The sequence below is a fragment of the Microcebus murinus genome, chromosome 8 (assembly GCF_040939455.1).
Source record: "Microcebus murinus isolate Inina chromosome 8, M.murinus_Inina_mat1.0, whole genome shotgun sequence".
Taxonomy (NCBI): Eukaryota; Metazoa; Chordata; class Mammalia; order Primates; family Cheirogaleidae; genus Microcebus; species Microcebus murinus.
Window position 1 is genome coordinate 78,521,551 of NC_134111.1, and position 19,094 is coordinate 78,540,644.

The 19,094-nt window shown below is 47.3% G+C and overlaps 1 protein-coding gene across 6 annotated transcripts in view; it reads left to right on the top strand.

Moving 5' to 3' along the window:
• Positions 1-19,094, top strand: part of NRP2 (neuropilin 2) — a 114,650-nt gene that overhangs the window by 73,096 nt on the left and 22,460 nt on the right. For 3 of the 6 annotated variants that reach the window (XM_012738898.3, XM_012738900.3, XM_012738902.3), the window contains exons 13-15: positions 7,587-7,849; positions 9,421-9,517; positions 10,746-10,781. In XM_012738898.3, coding sequence (XP_012594352.1) covers positions 7,587-7,849; positions 9,421-9,517; positions 10,746-10,781 — 396 coding nt within the window. The remainder of the gene's footprint in view (positions 1-7,586; positions 7,850-9,420; positions 9,518-10,745; positions 10,782-19,094) is intronic. The other 3 variants (XM_012738901.3, XM_012738903.3, XM_012738899.3) reach the window with 1 other exon arrangement.

Genomic DNA, 19,094 nt, shown 5'->3' on the forward strand with positions numbered 1-19,094 from the left:
TAGAATGTGTCTCCCTTAGTAGGAGTTGGCATATTGTCTACGGACATTCTCAGGTGCTTTGATCATAAACAGTTTCGAGAAAATCAGATTCCAGTCTTTAAGGACCAACGCAAAAACTTCTTGAGATGATGGGGGTGGGGGACAGGTATCTAGAGCTGGAGTGTTTACTATGGTAGCCATATGCCACATGTGGCAATTAAAATTTTTTTTAATTTCCTTTTAGAGATAGGTTGTCACTCTATTGCCCAGGCTAGAGTGCAGTGATGCAATCATAGCTCACTGCAACCTCAAACTCCTGGGCTCAATCCTCCTGCCTCAGCCTCTCTCAAGTGGCTAGGACAACAGCTATGTGCCACCACGCCTGGCTGTTTTTCTTTTTTTTTTAATTTTTGTAGAGACAGAGTCTTGCTATGTTGTGCAGGCTGGTCTCGAACTCCTGGGTTCAAGTAATCTTCCCTCCTCGGCCTCCCAAAGTGCTGGGATTACTGGCGTGAGCCACTACACATGGCCTTAAATTTTAATAATTAAAGTTAATACAGCTAAAACTTCAATTCCACTGTCCCACCAGCCACAGGAGAAGGGCCCAGTAGCCACGCTGCATTGGTCAGTACCTATATAGAATGTGTCCATCACCACAGAATGTTGTACTGGGCCTTTGGACACTAACATGAGAACCTCCTTTGGGGCTTGCTGATGCTTTCATTCCTTGGTTTTGGTATAAACCAAGACGCAAGTACCGACAGGGATGTGTCTTCTCTGTGATCCTGTGATGAGAGTGTGTGGTGGCTGGTATTTTATCACTGTGTCATTCTTCCTCACTAGGCAACCAGAGTAAGGTAAGCAAGTCACATACCATTAGATGATGTAGGAAATAATTTGGCCAATCAAAAATAGCATCCTAAGTAAATACTAAGTAATATCCATAATAATAATGATTCTTATTGCTGTTGTTATGGTCATTATTATTACTAGCATTGTCAAGAATGAGATGGGAAGACTAGAGATTAGGATGGTGGGCCAGGTCAGCTTCAGAATCCTCAAGTGTGTGGCCTTCTCGAATGTGTGCTCTTTTATTCATGGGTTGACCTTGTGAAGTCTGATTTCAGTATGACTTCATTTTGATAACTTCGAATCCTGAAAGCGATGTGAAGAAAACAGGCAAAGCTGACTTTGAACGGTACGCCCTTGGGAAAGGACACAGCTTTGGCTACCTAGCTTACCTGTTTCTGTGACCGAGAGAACAGAACCTTTACTCTGGGCTCAAAAACAAGCTCAAGGGGGAGCGAGTCCAGAATCCTAATGTTATAACATACTCAGATGTTACAGATGGTGGCTCCGCCTTCCAATGTAAGTGGTTAAATGGTTAACAACTCACTGGGCTGTTGTGACGCAGATTGCGCCGTTGAGTGAACTGCATTAGAGTGGGGGACCAGAGCCCTGGTTCGCTGTGGATGTGCGCAGGAGACGACTAAGTGAAATGCCGGTGGGTGTGGTGGGTGGGTGCTTACAGAGAAATCAAAGGAAATCATTGATGAGTGAACTTGCTTATAGTGGGCTTGATTTTTACAGTAGGTTAGTGGTGATTCTGAATTACAAAGAAACTCTCTGAGCTCAAAAGATCAGGTGGGACCAATGGCAACAAATAATCCAGACATTGGATTGGTGTTGACTGACTTGCCTCCAGGAAGAGGTCACTGGGACAGGGCTGGGGCACGGCCACTGCAAATACAGATAGGACTCCTCGGACTCTGGACTGGGAGAGATAATTAAAGACCAGGAACCATTTAGCTAAAAGAAAGCCAGTAGTCAAGGAATAATTTCAACTGGAAAAGGAAAGGATAGAGGCCTCTTTCCTGCCTTTAAAGAAGGTAGGAAAACATCTCTGGCTTTATAGAAAAGACAATAGCAGAGAGAAGCTCTTACCCTTTTTTTTTCCCTGCAAATCATGATTGGTTGAGTTCACCAGCAGTGTGTGGGTTGATAATGAAGGGGCAGAATGATAATAAGTCTTCCTCAAGAGCAGAACCTTCGTGAAAGCTAGCATACCAAAAATCAACACTAGGTAGACTCCTGCAAAGACCAGGCCTGAAACCTCAAATGTCCACAAAAAACGGCCTATTGTAAACCTTGAGAACATCCTGCTGAGTTCATCCGGAGTCAATGTTTCCCTTAACTGGTTGTTAATTTGAGGACCTTAGCAGAGATAGACTGACCTTGGGAGGCTAGCTGAGGGCTGACTCATGTTTTAAGCATGACTATACAAGGAGACTGCATCTCCTGCAGCACTAAATATTCTTTCAGATGGTTGTTCTAGTAGGAGGGCACGATGCTAGCCAGGAGATGTGTGTGTTGGACAGATGGTGTGTTTGGCTTTGCGATAGCCAGCGGGATCAAGCTGGTGATTTATTTCAGGGTTTGGTAAGGTGTAGACACGACCGATTCCATTGCTGTGGGGCCAGCTGCAGTCACGTGTCCACCTGACACTTACGCAGCTGAAGCCAGATGCAGCCATAAATCGCCAGGTGAAATATCAAGAGACCCTTTCTAGAGACAGCAGCAGGTTAAAATGCTGAACGGCCCTGTCCTTTGCACTTCCTCTTCACCCTTTTGAACTCGTGTTGTTCATTCCCATGCGATTGTTTTCCCTGTATCATTGGCAACAACAGATGTTTTGAGTCAAGGACCCAGCAAAGTGCCTCTCAAACATGTCAGGTCCGGGAGGAGAGGGATTGTATCTCTGGGACATTATTTCTTCATTCTCTTTCAGCAACCGAACATATTTCCTTTCCATTGTCTTTTTGTTGGAAGCTATCCATTGCCGGCATCACCGCCATCAGCTACGAGAACAAGAAGGCAGCTTCCAGCAGGCAGGGCCGGTTCTTAGCCAGTCACTGGTCATGTTCAGGCAATCTCTTGATAATCCAAAGGGTTTTTCCTTAAGGTCCAAGTAAATCAATAAAGTAGCCCCCTCCCATGCATGCCAACCCTTTGCTCTAGCAAGTAATCGGCAACCAAGGCATGTTCAGAACGTCTTCCATGTTTGGCGCTGGTGGGCCATAAACTAGGATATTCCAGAAGAGCGAACTTCAGTTGCAGCACGTGTATGTGTGGATGCCATGACTTAAAAGAGCCAAAGCATTGAGCTGGGAAGAGGGGACAGTGGAAACTCACCACTGGAGCGAACGGCCTGGACAGTAGACATTCAAAGGGGTTAGGGTTATGTTTCCTGGGGAAGCAAAGACGAAGGGTCTTAATTCTTCACAAGTTAAAATGTCTCCAAGTCAGAGGACAGAGGCTGTCTGTGCTCCATCAGAGAGAGGAGGAGGAAATGTTCCTAAACAACAGAAGGAAAACTGAAAACTGAATTTAAGAAGTTCCTGACAGTTAGGGTTGCGACCTAGAAAACACATTGCTGACATGGCCTATGGAAACCCTGTCTCTGGAGAATGTAAAGCAAAGAGTGGACAGCCGTTCTTGGGAATATTTCTGCCATAGTTCCTCTGGGAGGCAGGCCTGGTCTGCTCTAAGTGATCGCTTGAGGTCCCACTCTTGTTCCAGGATCATGTAGTATTTTATTTCATTTGCTGTTGGATGGACACAGAAGACATGGGGCCAGCTGGCGTCTGGGGTTAGGGCAGATCTGGGGAACCAGAGAGCATCTTTACTGCCCTCAGCCAAGCCATACTTCTTTTTGAGTCTTAGAGTTGGCCTTCCCAGGTTACTGGTGATCATCTACCCTTTTTCCTCCCAAATAAAATAAAGGCAAGTGTAAGTGGTGGTGTGTAGTGACAGTAGTAGCAATAGTAACTTTTAGGGAGCTCTTACTATGTCCCTGCTACTGTGCAAAGCACTTTACGTAGTCCGTTCCATTTACTCTTCCCCACAACCCTATGCAGTGATACTGCTATTATGTCCATTTTACAGATGGGAAGGCTGAGGCTCTAAAATGTTAGCGAGCATTCGCCTAGGATTCCAACCCAGATGAGAGCTCATGCTGTGGCAGGTTCACTCAGTCCAGTTAGGGTTCAAATCCCACTTCCACCACTCTCCAGCAGTTGTCTGGGACACAGGACTTCAATTCTCTAAGCCTTGGTTTCCTTTTTGACAAAAGTAGAGAAAATACTACTTATTTCACGGGGAAGATGATGTAAGACGATGGGGATAGAGCCCCCAGCACAGTCTCTTCCCCCTGCTTTTTTCCTCCTCTTCCTGGGGCTTCTCCTGGTCTGAGCCATTCCTTCATGATGTCCCTGGTTCTAATCAAGCCGCTCTCAGTGACAGGCGTTTTGCAGCTCAGCATCTCTCTGACTGATGTCTACTGCTAATTCCTTAAATTTACATATCATCTTTCTTCCCTGGAGCTCATAGCACTTAACAGACAAGTGGGGCACAAATGATTTAACTAAGTGAAATCCAGGGGCCTGCTTGTCTGCAGACTCTGCACACTGGTGGATTAGCTCAGATGTCAGCACTGAATTATGATCCTTCAGCTGCTCGCGCTTAGCACGCCACTGGCATTAACTCCCTGGTCTTGCAGTGGTCCTTTAAATCACGCACAGTGATTATCATCTTATTGTGAGAAGGAGGGGGGACGGGGGGGAGACACCAGAGGGGAGGGGGGCCCTACCTGGGGGTGCTGGCAGGGGCAGTCCCTGAAACCTCTGGCCCCATTGGGCCTGGAGTTCTAGCAACAGGATAGGTAAATAGAACAAACCCGGACAAAATCCACTCAACCGGTTCTTCACACCTCCACATACGTTTAACTTATCAAATTCTAACCATAATTCCATGGTTTCCCTGCCGCTTAAGAATGTAAATTCACATAAGCAACAGTATTTCTGCCAAGCAATTTTCAGGCAGCAAGTGGGTCTTATTTGTGAAACTGTAAAGGAAGAAGAAGGCTGAATAATAAGTCTCTGAAATCTGGTTTCCTTTATATGAGGTGGAAACAGAGCTTGGAAATTACTGGGAATGTGGGAGCATTTGAGGGGTTCTCGCTGGTGTCTCGTGGGCCGGGTGCTTCTCGGGCACCCATGGAATTCGCCGTGGCATCATGGGCTCACTTCACCTTTGAAAGGGCTGTTGGCTCAGGCGGGTAGAGGGAATTGAGAAGGGATTATTTAAATCTGAGGGATTACCAGAGGCTAACTGATTCTCCCTCTGCCCTCGTTTCCAATGGATAGCCTTGTAGCATTCTTTGTCTCTGCCATTCATTCATTCATTCACAGGAACAACATCTTCTTGAGGAGTGGCATCTATATAGCACTATCTAGGGGTGGAGGGAAGAAGCAGTGTTAAACCTTGTATGTGTAAGGCCAGGACTTTGCAATCTAACTGAAGTGATAAGAATGATGCAAGAAACGGTTAAATTAACAATGCCAGGGTGTAGGTAGTTACCTATTGAAATCCATGGAAAATGGCCTGAAGTCCTTTTAGAAATAAGGTAAAATCATCAGTACAGTCAATAAATGCTAGAGTTGTTGAGAGAAGAGGGGAATTAATGTTGTGTGTGCCAGAATGCTTAGAAGAATTAGCAAAAAGAGATAAGATAGGTTGGGGTGGGGGTTGAGCAAGGAATTACAGGTAAGAGGAGAAAAGGCGGCATCGTGCCCAGCAGGGAAGCCAGTTTGCCTCAAACAGAGCGTGATTGATTGCAAGGACTTGGGGCAAAGTACCTGCCGCCGAGCAGCTGAAATAAAGAGCTTACAGCAGGAAGGTGGAAAAGCCACAGTCAAGTCTGGGCGCTACCATTTAAGTAGCCTCTCTACCCTGCACAAATCACTTTCACTCTTCTGAGCCTCAGTTTCTTCATCACGTGCAAAGCAAGCTTAGAAAGTCCCAGCTCACAAGCATATAGCAAGGATAAAATGAAATAATGCACATGAACATGCTTGTAACCTGTAAAGCATTATGCAAATGAGTTATAATTATTATCATTAATAGCGGTAGTAATAAGATCTGATACGGGAAGCACGGGTTTCAAGAGCATGGAGGGCCTGGTTTAGCACCAGCGTTTCTTCCCTCAGCAGAACACCACCATTAACACTCTCTTCTGCAGACAGCTGCCTTTTAGTTACCTGAGCTGATTTTGGCCTTACGGAGGTCACATGTTGGGTGGTTGAGGAGGCACACACTGGAATACCCCGCAGGCATTCTACCCTGGTCTCATCTGACTTCAAGGGAAGGTAGCCTCTAAAGCAATAATCCCAGAGAGTCCACAGGAAGGGGCTCAGGGGAACCAGGGAGGGGGACAAGGCAGCTGGCAAGTCCAGGAGGAAGAAGCTGTTTCTGGGCCACAGACAGAGGTCTGTCGCAGGCTCAGCTCTCACCTAGAAAGATGATGCCAGCAGGATAACAGCCGCAAACCAGTGGTCCAGGGAGTGTCGTGTTGATTCAGGGCTCTGGAGTCGCAGCCTATCCCACCCTGACAAGCCCCGGACGTTCACTGTGGCTGTTGAGTGAGAAAGCTCTAGCACGTGTCCCCGATTAACATGGCACCACATTAACACGATCATGTCTGTTGTGCCCACATTCCACAGCAGGTGTATGGTGAGAGAGTGCCCCTGCCATCTTGCAGAAGTGTCTGGCATACGATGCCCCTGTCTCAGGGCCAAAACAAGATAGTGAGATTTGCTCCTCAAATGCCACCTTGCTCTCTGTGCCAGTGGCCACAGTGGTCCCACACGAGTTGGATTTGCAGGTATAGATACTGCAACTATGTCATGCTAGGCATGAGAACTCGGCCTTCCGCCTACGTGTCTGATGAATTTAAAACCGGTCAGCCAAAAGGGCCATTCTCTAAGCATTTGGATTAGTGAACCCTTAATTTCCCAGAACATGTATATTCTCTGATAAACATATGGCCTTTGTTAATGACAATGACAGCACCTTTATCGTTGGAGCTGTGTGTGCCTGGCTGTCTGAGAAAGCCCCCCCCCAGGCCTCCCCAGGGTGGATAGGAAAGAGAATGGAGTGTCAGGGCCCCTGAATTACCCTACTCAGCTGCCACCCACATTCTGCTTGAAGTTGACACTGGGCTTCTGAGTCACAGCCAGTAGAGCCCAGGCGTAGCAGTGATGGAGACAGAAGGTTTTAAATGTCTTTCATTTGGACAGTGCCCAGCCAAGACTGCAAAGGCTTCAAGCATAAACCACATGGCTAGAGTCACCCTCCAATCTAGCAACCATCACCCCCTGTAAACTGTTCCCTTATAATTCAGTGCATTCTACCGCGTCGGCTGTTTGGGTAAGCCAATGACAAATAAGACGTGGGTCTGGCCTCATAGAATCCAGGAGGAGAAGAACACATGCACGACCAGCCAGGACATGAGGGCGGCTTGCCAGGGGCAACCCGTGAGAGAGATAGAAAGGAAGTGACTCAAGAGAGGGCTTCCGGAGGATACAGCATTTGAATCAAGGCTCCGAAGGAGGCTCAAGAAAGGGACACAGGGCCTGAAGAACAGGGACATGAGTAAACCAAAGACACCCAAACTCCAGTCCCAAGTTTCCCCTGAAGGGGCCACAGCTGCAAACCGGTGTCTTTCCCAAGCATTTACCAAGAACCTCTGTTTGGATTTGTTTCCCCAGATGACAGGAACTTCCTGCGGCTGCAGAGTGACAGCGGAAGAGAGGGCCAGTATGCGCGGCTCATCAGCCCGCCCGTCCACCTGCCCCGCAGCCCCGTGTGCATGGAGTTCCAGTACCAGGCGACGGGCGGCCGCGGGGTGGCGCTGCAGGTGGTGCGGGAAGCCAGCCAGGAGAGCAAGCTGCTCTGGGTCATCCGCGAGGACCAGGGTGGCGAGTGGAAGCACGGGCGGATCATCTTGCCCAGCTACGACCTGGAGTATCAGGTGGGGAGGTGAAGGGAGCTGGGTGCGGAGCTCCAAGGGATCTTGTGATGCCTATTTCACTATTTCAGAGGGCCGCCCATTCATCATTAGGGGACATGCTTAAGCACCGCTGTTTTCATTGTGTTTCCCCCGTTGCCATGGCAACTAAATGACTCTCTTATTTGTTATTCAGAATGTGCCTATCTCTACACCCAGACTTGGTTCTTTGTTCCTCCTATTGCCTTTTATATTGCTGAAATCTTCTCCAACAAATGTTTCTTCTCTCCATTTTATTTTAGATTGCTATCAGGTAGGCTGACAAAGGGACACAAAGCTGGGGAAATAAACACAAACAAACCCTCCACACACAAGGGCTCCCGTGGAGCTCCCCTGAACCAATCCCCAATCCCAGGAGGAAATTGGAATAACCTCCCAGACCTGTCCCCGGGAGTGTGGGCCCAGGAAGGGGAGCGGGCGCTGTGCATGCTCAGCGGCCCGCAGACCTGAGAGTCCTGACTGAGTGGTTTCTCCCGCGGCAGCTCTGGGACACTGAGTGCTATTATCTCTGTCCCGCAGCGCAGGAGGCTGAGGCACAGGTGGGTGCACACAGCTGTGGCTGCAGCTTGGGTAGGAGTGGGCGCACTGTGCAAGAGGGGACTGAGAACCAGCCACGCATTAACCTTCTCCTCCCCAGGCGAGGAGCAGCAACAGGTGGCTGGCAGGACAGCCAGCCCCTCACCCGCTCGCCTGAGGACGGTGCTGGTGTGCAGGGAGAGCGTGGGGAGGGCGGGAACGAGGCTGACTGGAGACCGCAGAGCGCTTCTGTGTGCAGCCTGCGGTCACTCTCCCTTGAGGCTGTAAGGTGTCCCGAGATCTTCCCCACCCATGCCTGGGATCCCACTTTTAAACCTTAATGCATTGTTTTGTCAAGTACCTGTTTGCATTTGTGTCTCACCTACTAGAGCCAGCTTCTCTGGACGGAGGTCTCATCTTATTAGATTTTGTCACTATCCCTATGCCTAGCACATAGTAGGTGCTCAGTAAACCATCAGTGGAAAACAAATCCTTTTCCTCTTATTTGTAATAATGGAGCCCTAGGGTAACTTATAATAAAAAGCCAAAAACCAGTGTGAACCACAAGTCAATCCAAACCTGTGTGCTATGTTTCTCACATTTCCCCCACCTGCTCTCATCCTCTGAGTTTTCAAATACCTCGACTGGGCATTTGGAAGATTTATGAGAAAGGAACCTCAAAAATAGCTGGAGAAATTTCAACTCCCCCTTTAAACATGCCCTGATTGTGGTCCTTTTAATCAATATATTCTAGTTACTGGACAACAAGATCCATCACCTTGTTATATTTTCTTATTCCTTCAAATATGCATTTGATTTGAACAAACTCATTTTAAATTAAGATTTTCAAGAGCTGCAGCCATGTGGTCAACAGATGTGTACCAGGTGCAATCACACACACACACACACACACACACACACACACAGAGTAAGCTGCAGTTAACAGAAAATTGGAAATCTTTGCCCTGTTTGGACCAGGAGGCTCAGTTAACCATGGCTCTTGTTCTTCCCGCTTCTAGATTGTGTTCGAGGGAGTTATAGGAAAAGGACGCTCGGGAGAGATTGCCATTGATGACATTCGGATAAGCACTGATGTCCCACTGGAGAACTGCATGGGTACGTGAAGATCTGTCTCTTTCGAATAACATGCCAAGGACTGGGATATACAAGAGGAGGCTGCACGCCATTTTCCAACACAGTTGTTACCTAGAGGGTGGGGCAGTGACAGGCTATGCAGGAGGTGAGGTGTGGGTGTAGTTGTATCTGAGGCTGAGTTCAGGGTAGGAGGGGGTGAGACAAGAGGAAGCTTTCTATTCTATCCCTGTTCCCAATCAGAAATAGACGCACACAAAGTGCTTGGAGATTCAGGGTGCCAAGACCCCATCATCAAACTCCAGCTTTTAGCAAAGAAAATGCCAGAGGACCAGAGCAACTGCCAGTCAAGATTACATGCTGGAAAGTTTGGATGGATTTAATGGAAGCCTTCACTGATAAGCAAAAATAGTATATAAGTCGTAGCAGAGTGATAACACAATTACCCAAGTAGTTCTTTTACATGAATGAATTGCAGAGCAAACTATGGCATATGAAAAACAAAGATTTCAGACTTTACTTTAAAACTAATATCTCTAATGCCCAAGGTCCCAGAGTCATTGTAGGATTAAACAGTGCAGGCCAGGTGACCAGCACGGGAGGGATACCATAACTGTCACTTTGGTCAGAAGTGCTCAGCAGACAGCCCAGCTGAGATGCGCACATTTTACTCAGGGCCTCCCCCGGCAGAAGAGGTCACCCCAGGGGCACCCTGACCATGTCCCATCAGAGCCATAGACATCCCCCAAAGCAAGAGGGCAATCCTGAGAAAGTGGGACCGGCCTGCAGCCGGCAGAGGGGCCGTAATAACTCACCAAGTGCTTTTCTTGGCACACGAGTGTGTGTGTGTGGGGGGGGGGGTTGTGCCTGGTGACATCAGAAGCACCTGGGACTGCCCCCGTCCCTTCGGGCAGCTCTCAGGACCCGGGCTTCTAAAGTAATCCCAGCTCTGAGAAAGTAATCAGTGGTAAGTGACTGATTACAATGCTTTGGGGACCCATTACTCTATGAAGGACTTTTTGTTCCAAAGCAACTTTTGAGAATCTCCCCCACCTACCTCAGCCCCGCGATGATGATGTGTGAGACACAGTTTAGAACATGTGGAGGATGTGGGGCATTTTCCGTGGACTGTTACAGAAAAAAACCTAATGAGGTCCTCTTCATCATCACGTTCATCCAATTTTCACCCTGTTTACTCAATTATTTCTTCCCTGTATCTAACTCAAATTTTTTTTGTTTCTTTTTCCCCCAGAACCCATCTCAGCTTTCACAGGTGAGAATTTTAAAGGTAAAAAAAAAAATTTTTTTTTTTTTGCATGCATTTTCCTTTCCCTGTGTGATGTGAATTTGGTGATGGGAATAAACCTCTAAAGTTGGCAAATTTCTCGGGAAAATACAGACGCTGCATCTTCCCACCGCTAGATGGCACTAGCAACACCTGTAGATGCAGGCAACCGGATTGAGATCCTCACTGTCTCTTGTTTAATTAAAGTTTAGAAACCTACAATAGAGACAAATAGGTTACAGATAAACCTTTCAGCCTTGCATTGTCCAACGGGGAGCAATGAGGCTGAAAATGCAGGAGTGGTGAGAAAGGAGAGTCTGTGGGAAGACTGAACCATAAAAAAAAAAAAATAGTTGTAAATTAAAAGTGAAATGAGGTGGCAATGATTTATTTTAGCCTGAAGATGGTTTCTTTCCAGTTCCAGGGTACCAAGGCAGCGGTCTCAATTAACCCTCGGAGAGGGACAGTGGCAGGCAGTCTTGTGAGGGAAGAGAGTTAGGGAAGAGACACAGTCATAAGGAGGGAGAGTTGCCAAATTCAGGAGCTGGTGTCTGGTAAAAGGAGTCCGGAATTGCATTCGGTGGCTGGAGTTAGAGCACTTTAAATGCGGGATTGAAAAACAGAAAAGGATATGCTTTCTCTAAGAAAGTAAATAGAAAACAGAACAAAAAGAGAATAAGTTGGGATGCTTGCCTCACCCAGGAATTAAAAAAAAAAAAAGGCCTCCAACCTTGGATGATAGTAATGTTTGTGCTGTTATAATACAGTGGGTTTTACATTTTGCCATCTTTGCAATCCAGTTAGTTGACACTGCTGAGGTTCCCACGCAGGTTTCCAAAGCTAAACATTTAGGAGCCACTCTGAATGCCTCGCTGCAGTTGGCCTGCATGAAAACACACTGGGGGACTCTCACCCTCACCTAAGGACCAGGGCTGTTCATGACCTGGTTGATGCCAACAATTGTGAGGGTTGCTGTGCGCTGTCTGTCCTGGCCAGGCTTAACCCTGTGGGTGACAGCATTTCAGAGATAAGGGCCGCCATTTTCATATCTGACGTCTAGACTGGCTATCTTCATTCTCATTAATCTGTCCAGCTCCCGGCTAGAGAAAGATGAATTCCTAGTTTGCCATCTAGATGTGCTCCCTGGCTCCAAATCACCTTTTCTAATTTGCTACTCACCACCCACCGCTCTAAAGCAGTCCCTGAGGAGCAAAGCTGCAGAACAGAGAGAATGACAGCCCGACATAGAATGTGTTTTCTTTCTTACCCTTCCTTGCCTCCCTGACCCCCGTGCCCACTCCCCATCCAACAGTTTATATTAGTAAGAGCATTCACATACCCACACGGGTGCTCTCTGGGTGTGAGATTTATGTTCATGCAAATCCAAAACATTGGAAGGAAAGCTGAGATCCAAACCGAACGACTTGGATTAAGTCGAATTCAAGTTCTAACCTTCAGGACCCCAGGTAATGCTTATGTTGGTGAAGTGAAGCCTGCTTGTGTTGTTTCACCTGACTCTCTTCGGGTTGTTGAGACTCAGAACTCCCAGAAAGGCTGGTGAAGGACGTGCCGGCAGCTGCCGCAGACACCGTTCTGTGTGCGCCGTGTCGGGTCGTGACTGACAGGCACAGTGGCTAAGTGCTCCGCTTCCGTAAGAGGATAAACAGGCCAGGGCACGTGCACGCTCCTTGAAGCTGTGCTTTCCATGAGGCTTCGCAGTGCAGTCGTGTTCTCTTGTAAAAAAATACATAAATAAAATCTCATCGGAGCGGCAGTGCTCATTTAGCCAAAATAAACACAGGGCTTAGTGACTTGAAGGTAAGAATTTCCAGTGCGCTCCCGGTGGGCCACTCCGAGGCTGAAGCAGAGGCAGCGTGCGCAAGTTGTACGGACCGGCCAGATTGGCCGTGGCTGTTGTCTCGGAAAAGGGCAAGCATCTTTGGAAGGAGGAAACCAAGTCTTGGAGAGACTTGGCCCAGGGACACAGAGTCGAGAGCAGAATCTGAATTGGGAATGGGCAGTTGCCACCACACTGGCGCGTTTTCCATGGAGCTCCGAGTGAGTAGCCGGAGAACCTAGCACCAGGGGTCTCCTCTTCCCGGCTGAGACCTGTGTGACCTCAGCGTGCAGCTCTGTGTCTTGACCCCACCAGACTTTTCCATCTGGGAGAGGATGTATGTTCCATCTAACCTAGTGACTCATTCTATTTCTCACCAAGCCAGGACACAGCAGGAGCCCTCTCTGGGTCAGGCCATAAAATCAGCCTTTTCACCACCACCCCCCCCCAAAAAAAAAAAAAAGGAAACAGAGAAATCAGGTTTGGGCAGGCAAGCTATGGAAACTTGATGCTGAAACACTATTAACAATAGGCACTTACATTGTTAGTATGTTTTTTGAAATGGGGTTGTTTTTCTTTTCCATTATAAATTGACCATGCAACAGAAATAATCTCATTCTTTAGGAGAGATCAATGTATCCTAGGTAAATCTTTAGGGAAATGCAATAAAAGTGGCCTTTAGACCTGGACTTATTAGGTATTCTTGATCTCTTATATTTTGAAGTGTCTTTCACTTTCTGACTCTTATTGATTTCTTGCCATGCAACATTTTCTTTTTATTTCAATCACCCTGTGTTTTCTGCTTAGTATATATACTTAGGTTGTGTACCAGGGTGTGAGTCAGTAATGAAGGGACGCTGTGCAGAAAAAGTGGACTGTTTTGAGAAGGGAGACAGAGAAGAGAGAATGAATAAACTGTGTTGTCATGTGACTTTTAAAAGGACCTCTTTTTGTTGTTGTTATGAGTCACGTTTTAAACAATGCAGCCTGGGTGTGCATTTTTTTCTTTTCTTTTTTAAAGCAGTGGCTATAAACATGGTGCCGTCATGTATCTTTTTCTAGGATTTGAGCTTTAACAAATGAAAAACTGTGTGTATAGGTAGGGGGAGGAAAAAAAAAGAACTGAAAAGTGGTATAATTAAGGTGATGGATTATTTCCTCTTACCCAATACTTGCTTTTTTTCAATAAAAGGAAAAAGAATAATAAAGAAGCCAGTAAAAATATTTAAAACCCATAATCAGAGTTCTGTAGTTGTTGGCCAGGTATGTATTTTTAGCAGCTCACCGTGGAGGCAAGAGTTTTTGTTCATGTTGGAGGCTGTGGGCTTCGAACAAAGCAGGAGCAGAGAGACTGGGTCTGGCGCCCTACCTGTTAGAGAGACCCATGGAGATCCCAGGCAGGGACACCTGCGGAAGGTGGGCGTTGGAAGGAGGATTCAGAACTGCTGTCTGAACACTAATGGATGCTAAGAGCAACATCAGTATCTCCTGTTAATGGCTGTGAACGTGGATTTTACGTCTCAGACCATTTCTAAGTGCCAGGGGCCCCATCTCTTGGGTTTCACTGCAGCCCTTTGCAGTTTTCATCCACGTAAAACCAGGAGAAAGTCAACGTCAAAGGCTGTCTCTTGGGCATGGAGGGAATAGTCTGAAGAGAGGCCCATTTGGGGCCAGTGCTGGCTGGCATTTGACTGCATGCCTCAGGCTTTAAGCTCTGTCTGTATGGTGCCACCTGGCCAGTTGTGCCTTTTCACACCCCCATCTCTGCTTTCCCGTCCCAGAGGCATGGTCCACCAGTGTCAGGTCCCCCATCCCAGGGCTCAGGGCTTGGGCTTGGCCTCAGATTCCCTTTCTCCATGGGTGCCCTTCCTCCCACGGCTCTCTCTGCTAGAAGCGCTTCTGAGATGCGAGAGGGTTAAACGGAGTTCCTGAACGTGCTCCTCCGGGGAGAGGGAGGGAAGTGTTCCCTGCCAGGGCTCCAGATAGGCAGCTGTGGTGTGCGAATCCTCCTCCTTGTCCCTGCCCCCCCCCCCCACGCCTCCAGCTGCCAGATCCAGCTAGGTGTTGCTGAGCGGGAAAGCGTGGCGATCAGATGTTTGAACCGGGTAACTGCTTGGCTGCCATCCTTGCCCAGGGGGGCACGGAGGCTCTCTTTGTGAGGTTCACTTGTGCCGGCTGCCTCTCCTGCCACAGAGGACTGGCACGTCCCCTCCCCGCAAGTTTACCATTAATCTCAACAGCTGCCGAGGTCACTTTATCTAGGGGAGGAAGACAGTGTTTTCACCAACCTCTTTCTCCAAGAATACAAAGGAGGAGACTTAGTTTAAAGAAAGTAATGTGTCACTAAAAAGTTGCAAAGTGTCCGAGACTTCAGCCAGCTAGAGATCTGAATTCAGAGGCGTTTTAGATCGACGTGGGAGGGATCCCCACGGTTCTGCCAACTTACCGAAAACCTCCCAGCGGCCCTCCCACCATCCACTGCTCGTAAGGCACATGGAAAGAGTCATTTCTCAGGGGTGCTTTGTACTTTTATATCTTTATTCCAAACAAATCCAAGGGCATGACTGCATTTTTCTACTATCTTCTATAAACTTCTCTAGAGGAGCCAACCTTTTTTTGTTTGTTTGTTTAATCTCATAACTTAAACAAACCTTTATCTGAAATGCCCCTTCAGCGGCACTTCATTTTCAACCTGTACAAAAAAGAGTGCGCCTACAAGCCAGGCCTGAAACAGTTCTTGCGCAATGAGCCTTTTTCTCTTTCTTCTTTTTCCGAGCGAGAAGGCTCACCACTGGTCTTTTGGAACACTTCTTTTGGAAACCTGAGTGACTCCTTCAGGTCTAGGTGGCATTTCGTAAATGTAGCTGTAGGAGATGCTTTCTCTTTTCAGTGATTCCGTGAGAACCTGACTTGACCGAGACATGCCAAACCTCAGACAGGTTCAGACAGAGTGGGAGGGAGGCAGAAAGGCAGAGAGCTGCTTCCTGCTCCACTCTGCTTGGTTGGAGTGAGGGGTCTGCAAACCTGTTCTATAAAAGGCCAGATAGTAAATATTTTAGGCTTTACAGGACATACAGGTACATTACTAAGTACTTAGCTCTGCCATCATGGCACAAAGCAGCCATAGACAATATGTAAACAAATGAGGGCAGCTGCGTTCCAATAAAACTTTATTTACAAAAACAGGTAGTGGGCCAGATTTGACACATAGGGCATAGTGAGCTGACCCCTTGGTTAGGGCACAGGCTAAGAATTAGTCCACCAGGTTCCACTTCTGACTCTGCCACTTACTGGTGGTGTACAATTATTCCTCTGAGGGCTCTGGGCCATCTCTTAGGTTTCACTGTGTGCTCTGCCTTCCTCAGGTTTCCTCTAAGTAAAACCAGGAGAAAAATCACTTATCCTCTCAAGTCTTCCCATCTCAGGGTCATGAGGAAATAAACAAGATGATTCATGCGAAGCCTATAGACCATTGCCTAACACACAGGAAATGCCCACTCATGGCAGTTACTCTTACAACCACACTTCCTGGTTGCTTATTAATTCAATAGCCCCATTTGCCAATAGGACTGGAAGGAACACTACCTAATGTGTCATTTTTTTCATTATTTTCTCCCATGTGCGGCTTCTCAGAATTTATTGTTTCTCAGAATTCAAATTCTTTGTGTTCACATTGCTTTCCTCCAGAGAGCTCAGAACTTTTACAGATGGGAGCCTGCTCAACCTTGCAAGTACACTTGGAGTTATTGACTATTTAAATATCTGTTTCTCATTATCTCGCACAATGGGAAAACCTTGTAGAGAATTGGGGGGGGGGCTGGAAATTAATGAAAAATAGTTCAGGAATTGAAAGCATTTTCCCATTGGGAGAAAAACAAAGATATGTGAATAAGCAGTAGAATTTAGATCAATCAAAGGGAATGTTCAGGTCAGCACATTACCAGCTTTGGGCAAGGTTGAATTCTCACCTTTGCTCTTTTTCCCACGTTGAGGGACCTAGCCCAGGCTTCTTTGTTGTAAAGCAATGGCCTGGCCACCGTACGTGGCTGATGGGGCAAGTGGAGCTAAAATTGTGCAAGTTGCCAACCTGGGCATCAGGTACAGGTGTCATCTGCCTGAAGCAGGCACCTTTTCTAATTCCCCATAGAAGCACTGTATGAGCTAGCAAAATCTCTAGCACTTTCTGAATACGACTTTTCCATGAAGTACCAGTGGGTTATCAACATTTTCCAGACAGTCTGAGTATTGGTCCAGAATGCATTCCTCCATCCATCTATCTATCCTATCCATCCATCTGTCCTCCCAGCCATCCATTTAGCATCACTGGATTGCTGCTGTTGTCTGGGAAGCTCTAACCTCTATTGATTTATCACCTTCCTTTTCTCTAACTGGCAAACCACAGCCTCATTAGTATATAGCCCTCAAGGCTGGGACATAGCCAGATTCCAAACCTGCCCAATCCACCTGCCTTTGGGAATTGCATCTCTTTAGCCAGAGAATGTTCTGAGAAACTTCTGGCCCCCGATTGTAAGTCAACTAAAAATTGCTTTTGGGGATAAGGAAAGGGTTTTCAGTTGTATCCTCTCTTTTCTAATCAACTTCACATTGAAAGCATCAATTCACATAGCTTCCTTATTTCTCCAAAGGAATGCCCAAGGGAAATGTTTAAGGAGCTGATATAATGTCCCCAGATGGCTTTTGTCACTTAAGTTTACTGCATGTTGATAATATCAGGGTTGGGGAGCAAAGCTATGAAAGGGGAAGAGGGTGTTATGCTAAAGTGGAATTTGTCTTTCAAAGTAGAGCAAAATTCTTAGGGAATGGGTCTCTCTCAGGTTCTGAATACGGGACCCACATATTATGCCTTAACCTTCCTCTAGCCGGTCCCCTAGGTCTCCTCCTTGTGCCCCAACTTTGTCTCTATCACAAGAAGCACTTGGAGTAGCATTAACACTCCCTCCGCCCCCAGCCCCAGTACTTTAAGTCCTAGGTGGTGTGTTCAATGTTGGAAACCAGCATTTTGGCTGAAGGAAAACAATGCTTTGAACGGAGGCTATGTGGTGATGGAGGGAATATGGGTAGTTGTGGTTGTGTTCTGCTTATAAAAATGTGTGCTCCGGCCTTTGTGGTCTGGTCGGGTGCTTTGGATGGAAAGTTAATGCACATGGATTTCTCGCCTTCCTTTTCTCTGATGGGGGAGCCAAGGCCTCCTTAGAGGATGGCCCTCCCCATGGCGGCAAATCCCAGCACGCCCTGGGGGGAGAAGAGGGCCGGCACTGAGAAACTTCAGGCCCATCCTGCACGCGTTAGTGTTTGCTGTGCTTTCTTATGAGCTCACATGAAATCCAACAGCAAGATGGTTGCCAGGCAGCAGGTACTCTTGGTGACCTGAATAATGAGTTGATACCAGGTTCACTGTGACTCGCAAGCTAGACATTTTAAGGAGCCATGTCCAGCTCCTTGCTTTCTCTTCTTTTCTGTGTCTATGCATAATATCTAATATGGCCACAAATAAAAGAGAGGGAAAGAGGGACAGAGGGTCTTCTTGTCAGTAAAAGATAGAAACAGTTTGGGGACAAAGAAAAAGAGAGTAGGCCGTAACGTGGGAGGTGGTGAAGATGTAGAAAGGTGCATTTGGGGGGATCCTGGGATTCTGGGTCCTTTCTGCCCCAGGAGCTGTGGATGTGGCTGTCAGGGTGTGTGCAGAGCTGCACATCCTCATCAAAGCTCTTCCGGTATTGTAGGACTTCTGATCGCCCCGAGGTACCGATGAACTTGTACCTTAGTGGAGGGGAATTCCTAAAACTGGAGGAAGCAGTAATTAAGAGCCAGGAAATTGGGCAGGCTGTGAAAGATTAAAAAAAGAAAATGCTCTCATTTTTCTGTCACTTCTGAGAAGACACTAGAAGGCCTGATCCACCTCTCAGCTATTCCCTAAGTCAAAGAGAGGAGTTCTGATGTTCATGCTGTAGGAATTAGAGAACGCTGACTCACATACAGGAGTCTTAGCCTTAGTTCAGTGTTCTATTCACCGAGCATTTAGTGAGTGCCTTCTTTGTGTCCACCCTCAGGCATGGATGAGAGCGAGATCCTCTGCTGGAGGAGCTCTGAGTCTGGGTGGGGGCTGGGGTCAGTGGGGAGGGGCGGCATGAAAACGCCCGTCTGCGTCTTGCGTCTTGCGCAGAGGCGAACCCACAGCAGGACCACCGAACCCGCAGCAGGACCACCGGTGGGTGAAGGAGGCACCGGCCCCTCCCACCGGGGCTCCACCCCCATGATTAAAGAGGACGCATCTTTCTGGCTACCGCCACCTGATGCAAGCAGCTAGGGAAGCATTTTTCATAGGCGAAGCATACATCATTTTTTTAGAAGTAAAGATCATGTCTGGTTTTGGCAAGCTCAAAAGCTCCTAGTCCTTTTCTGGTCCAGATTCTCATCTGATGTAAATCTTTGGGAGAATCAAGTTGTAACACTGCTTT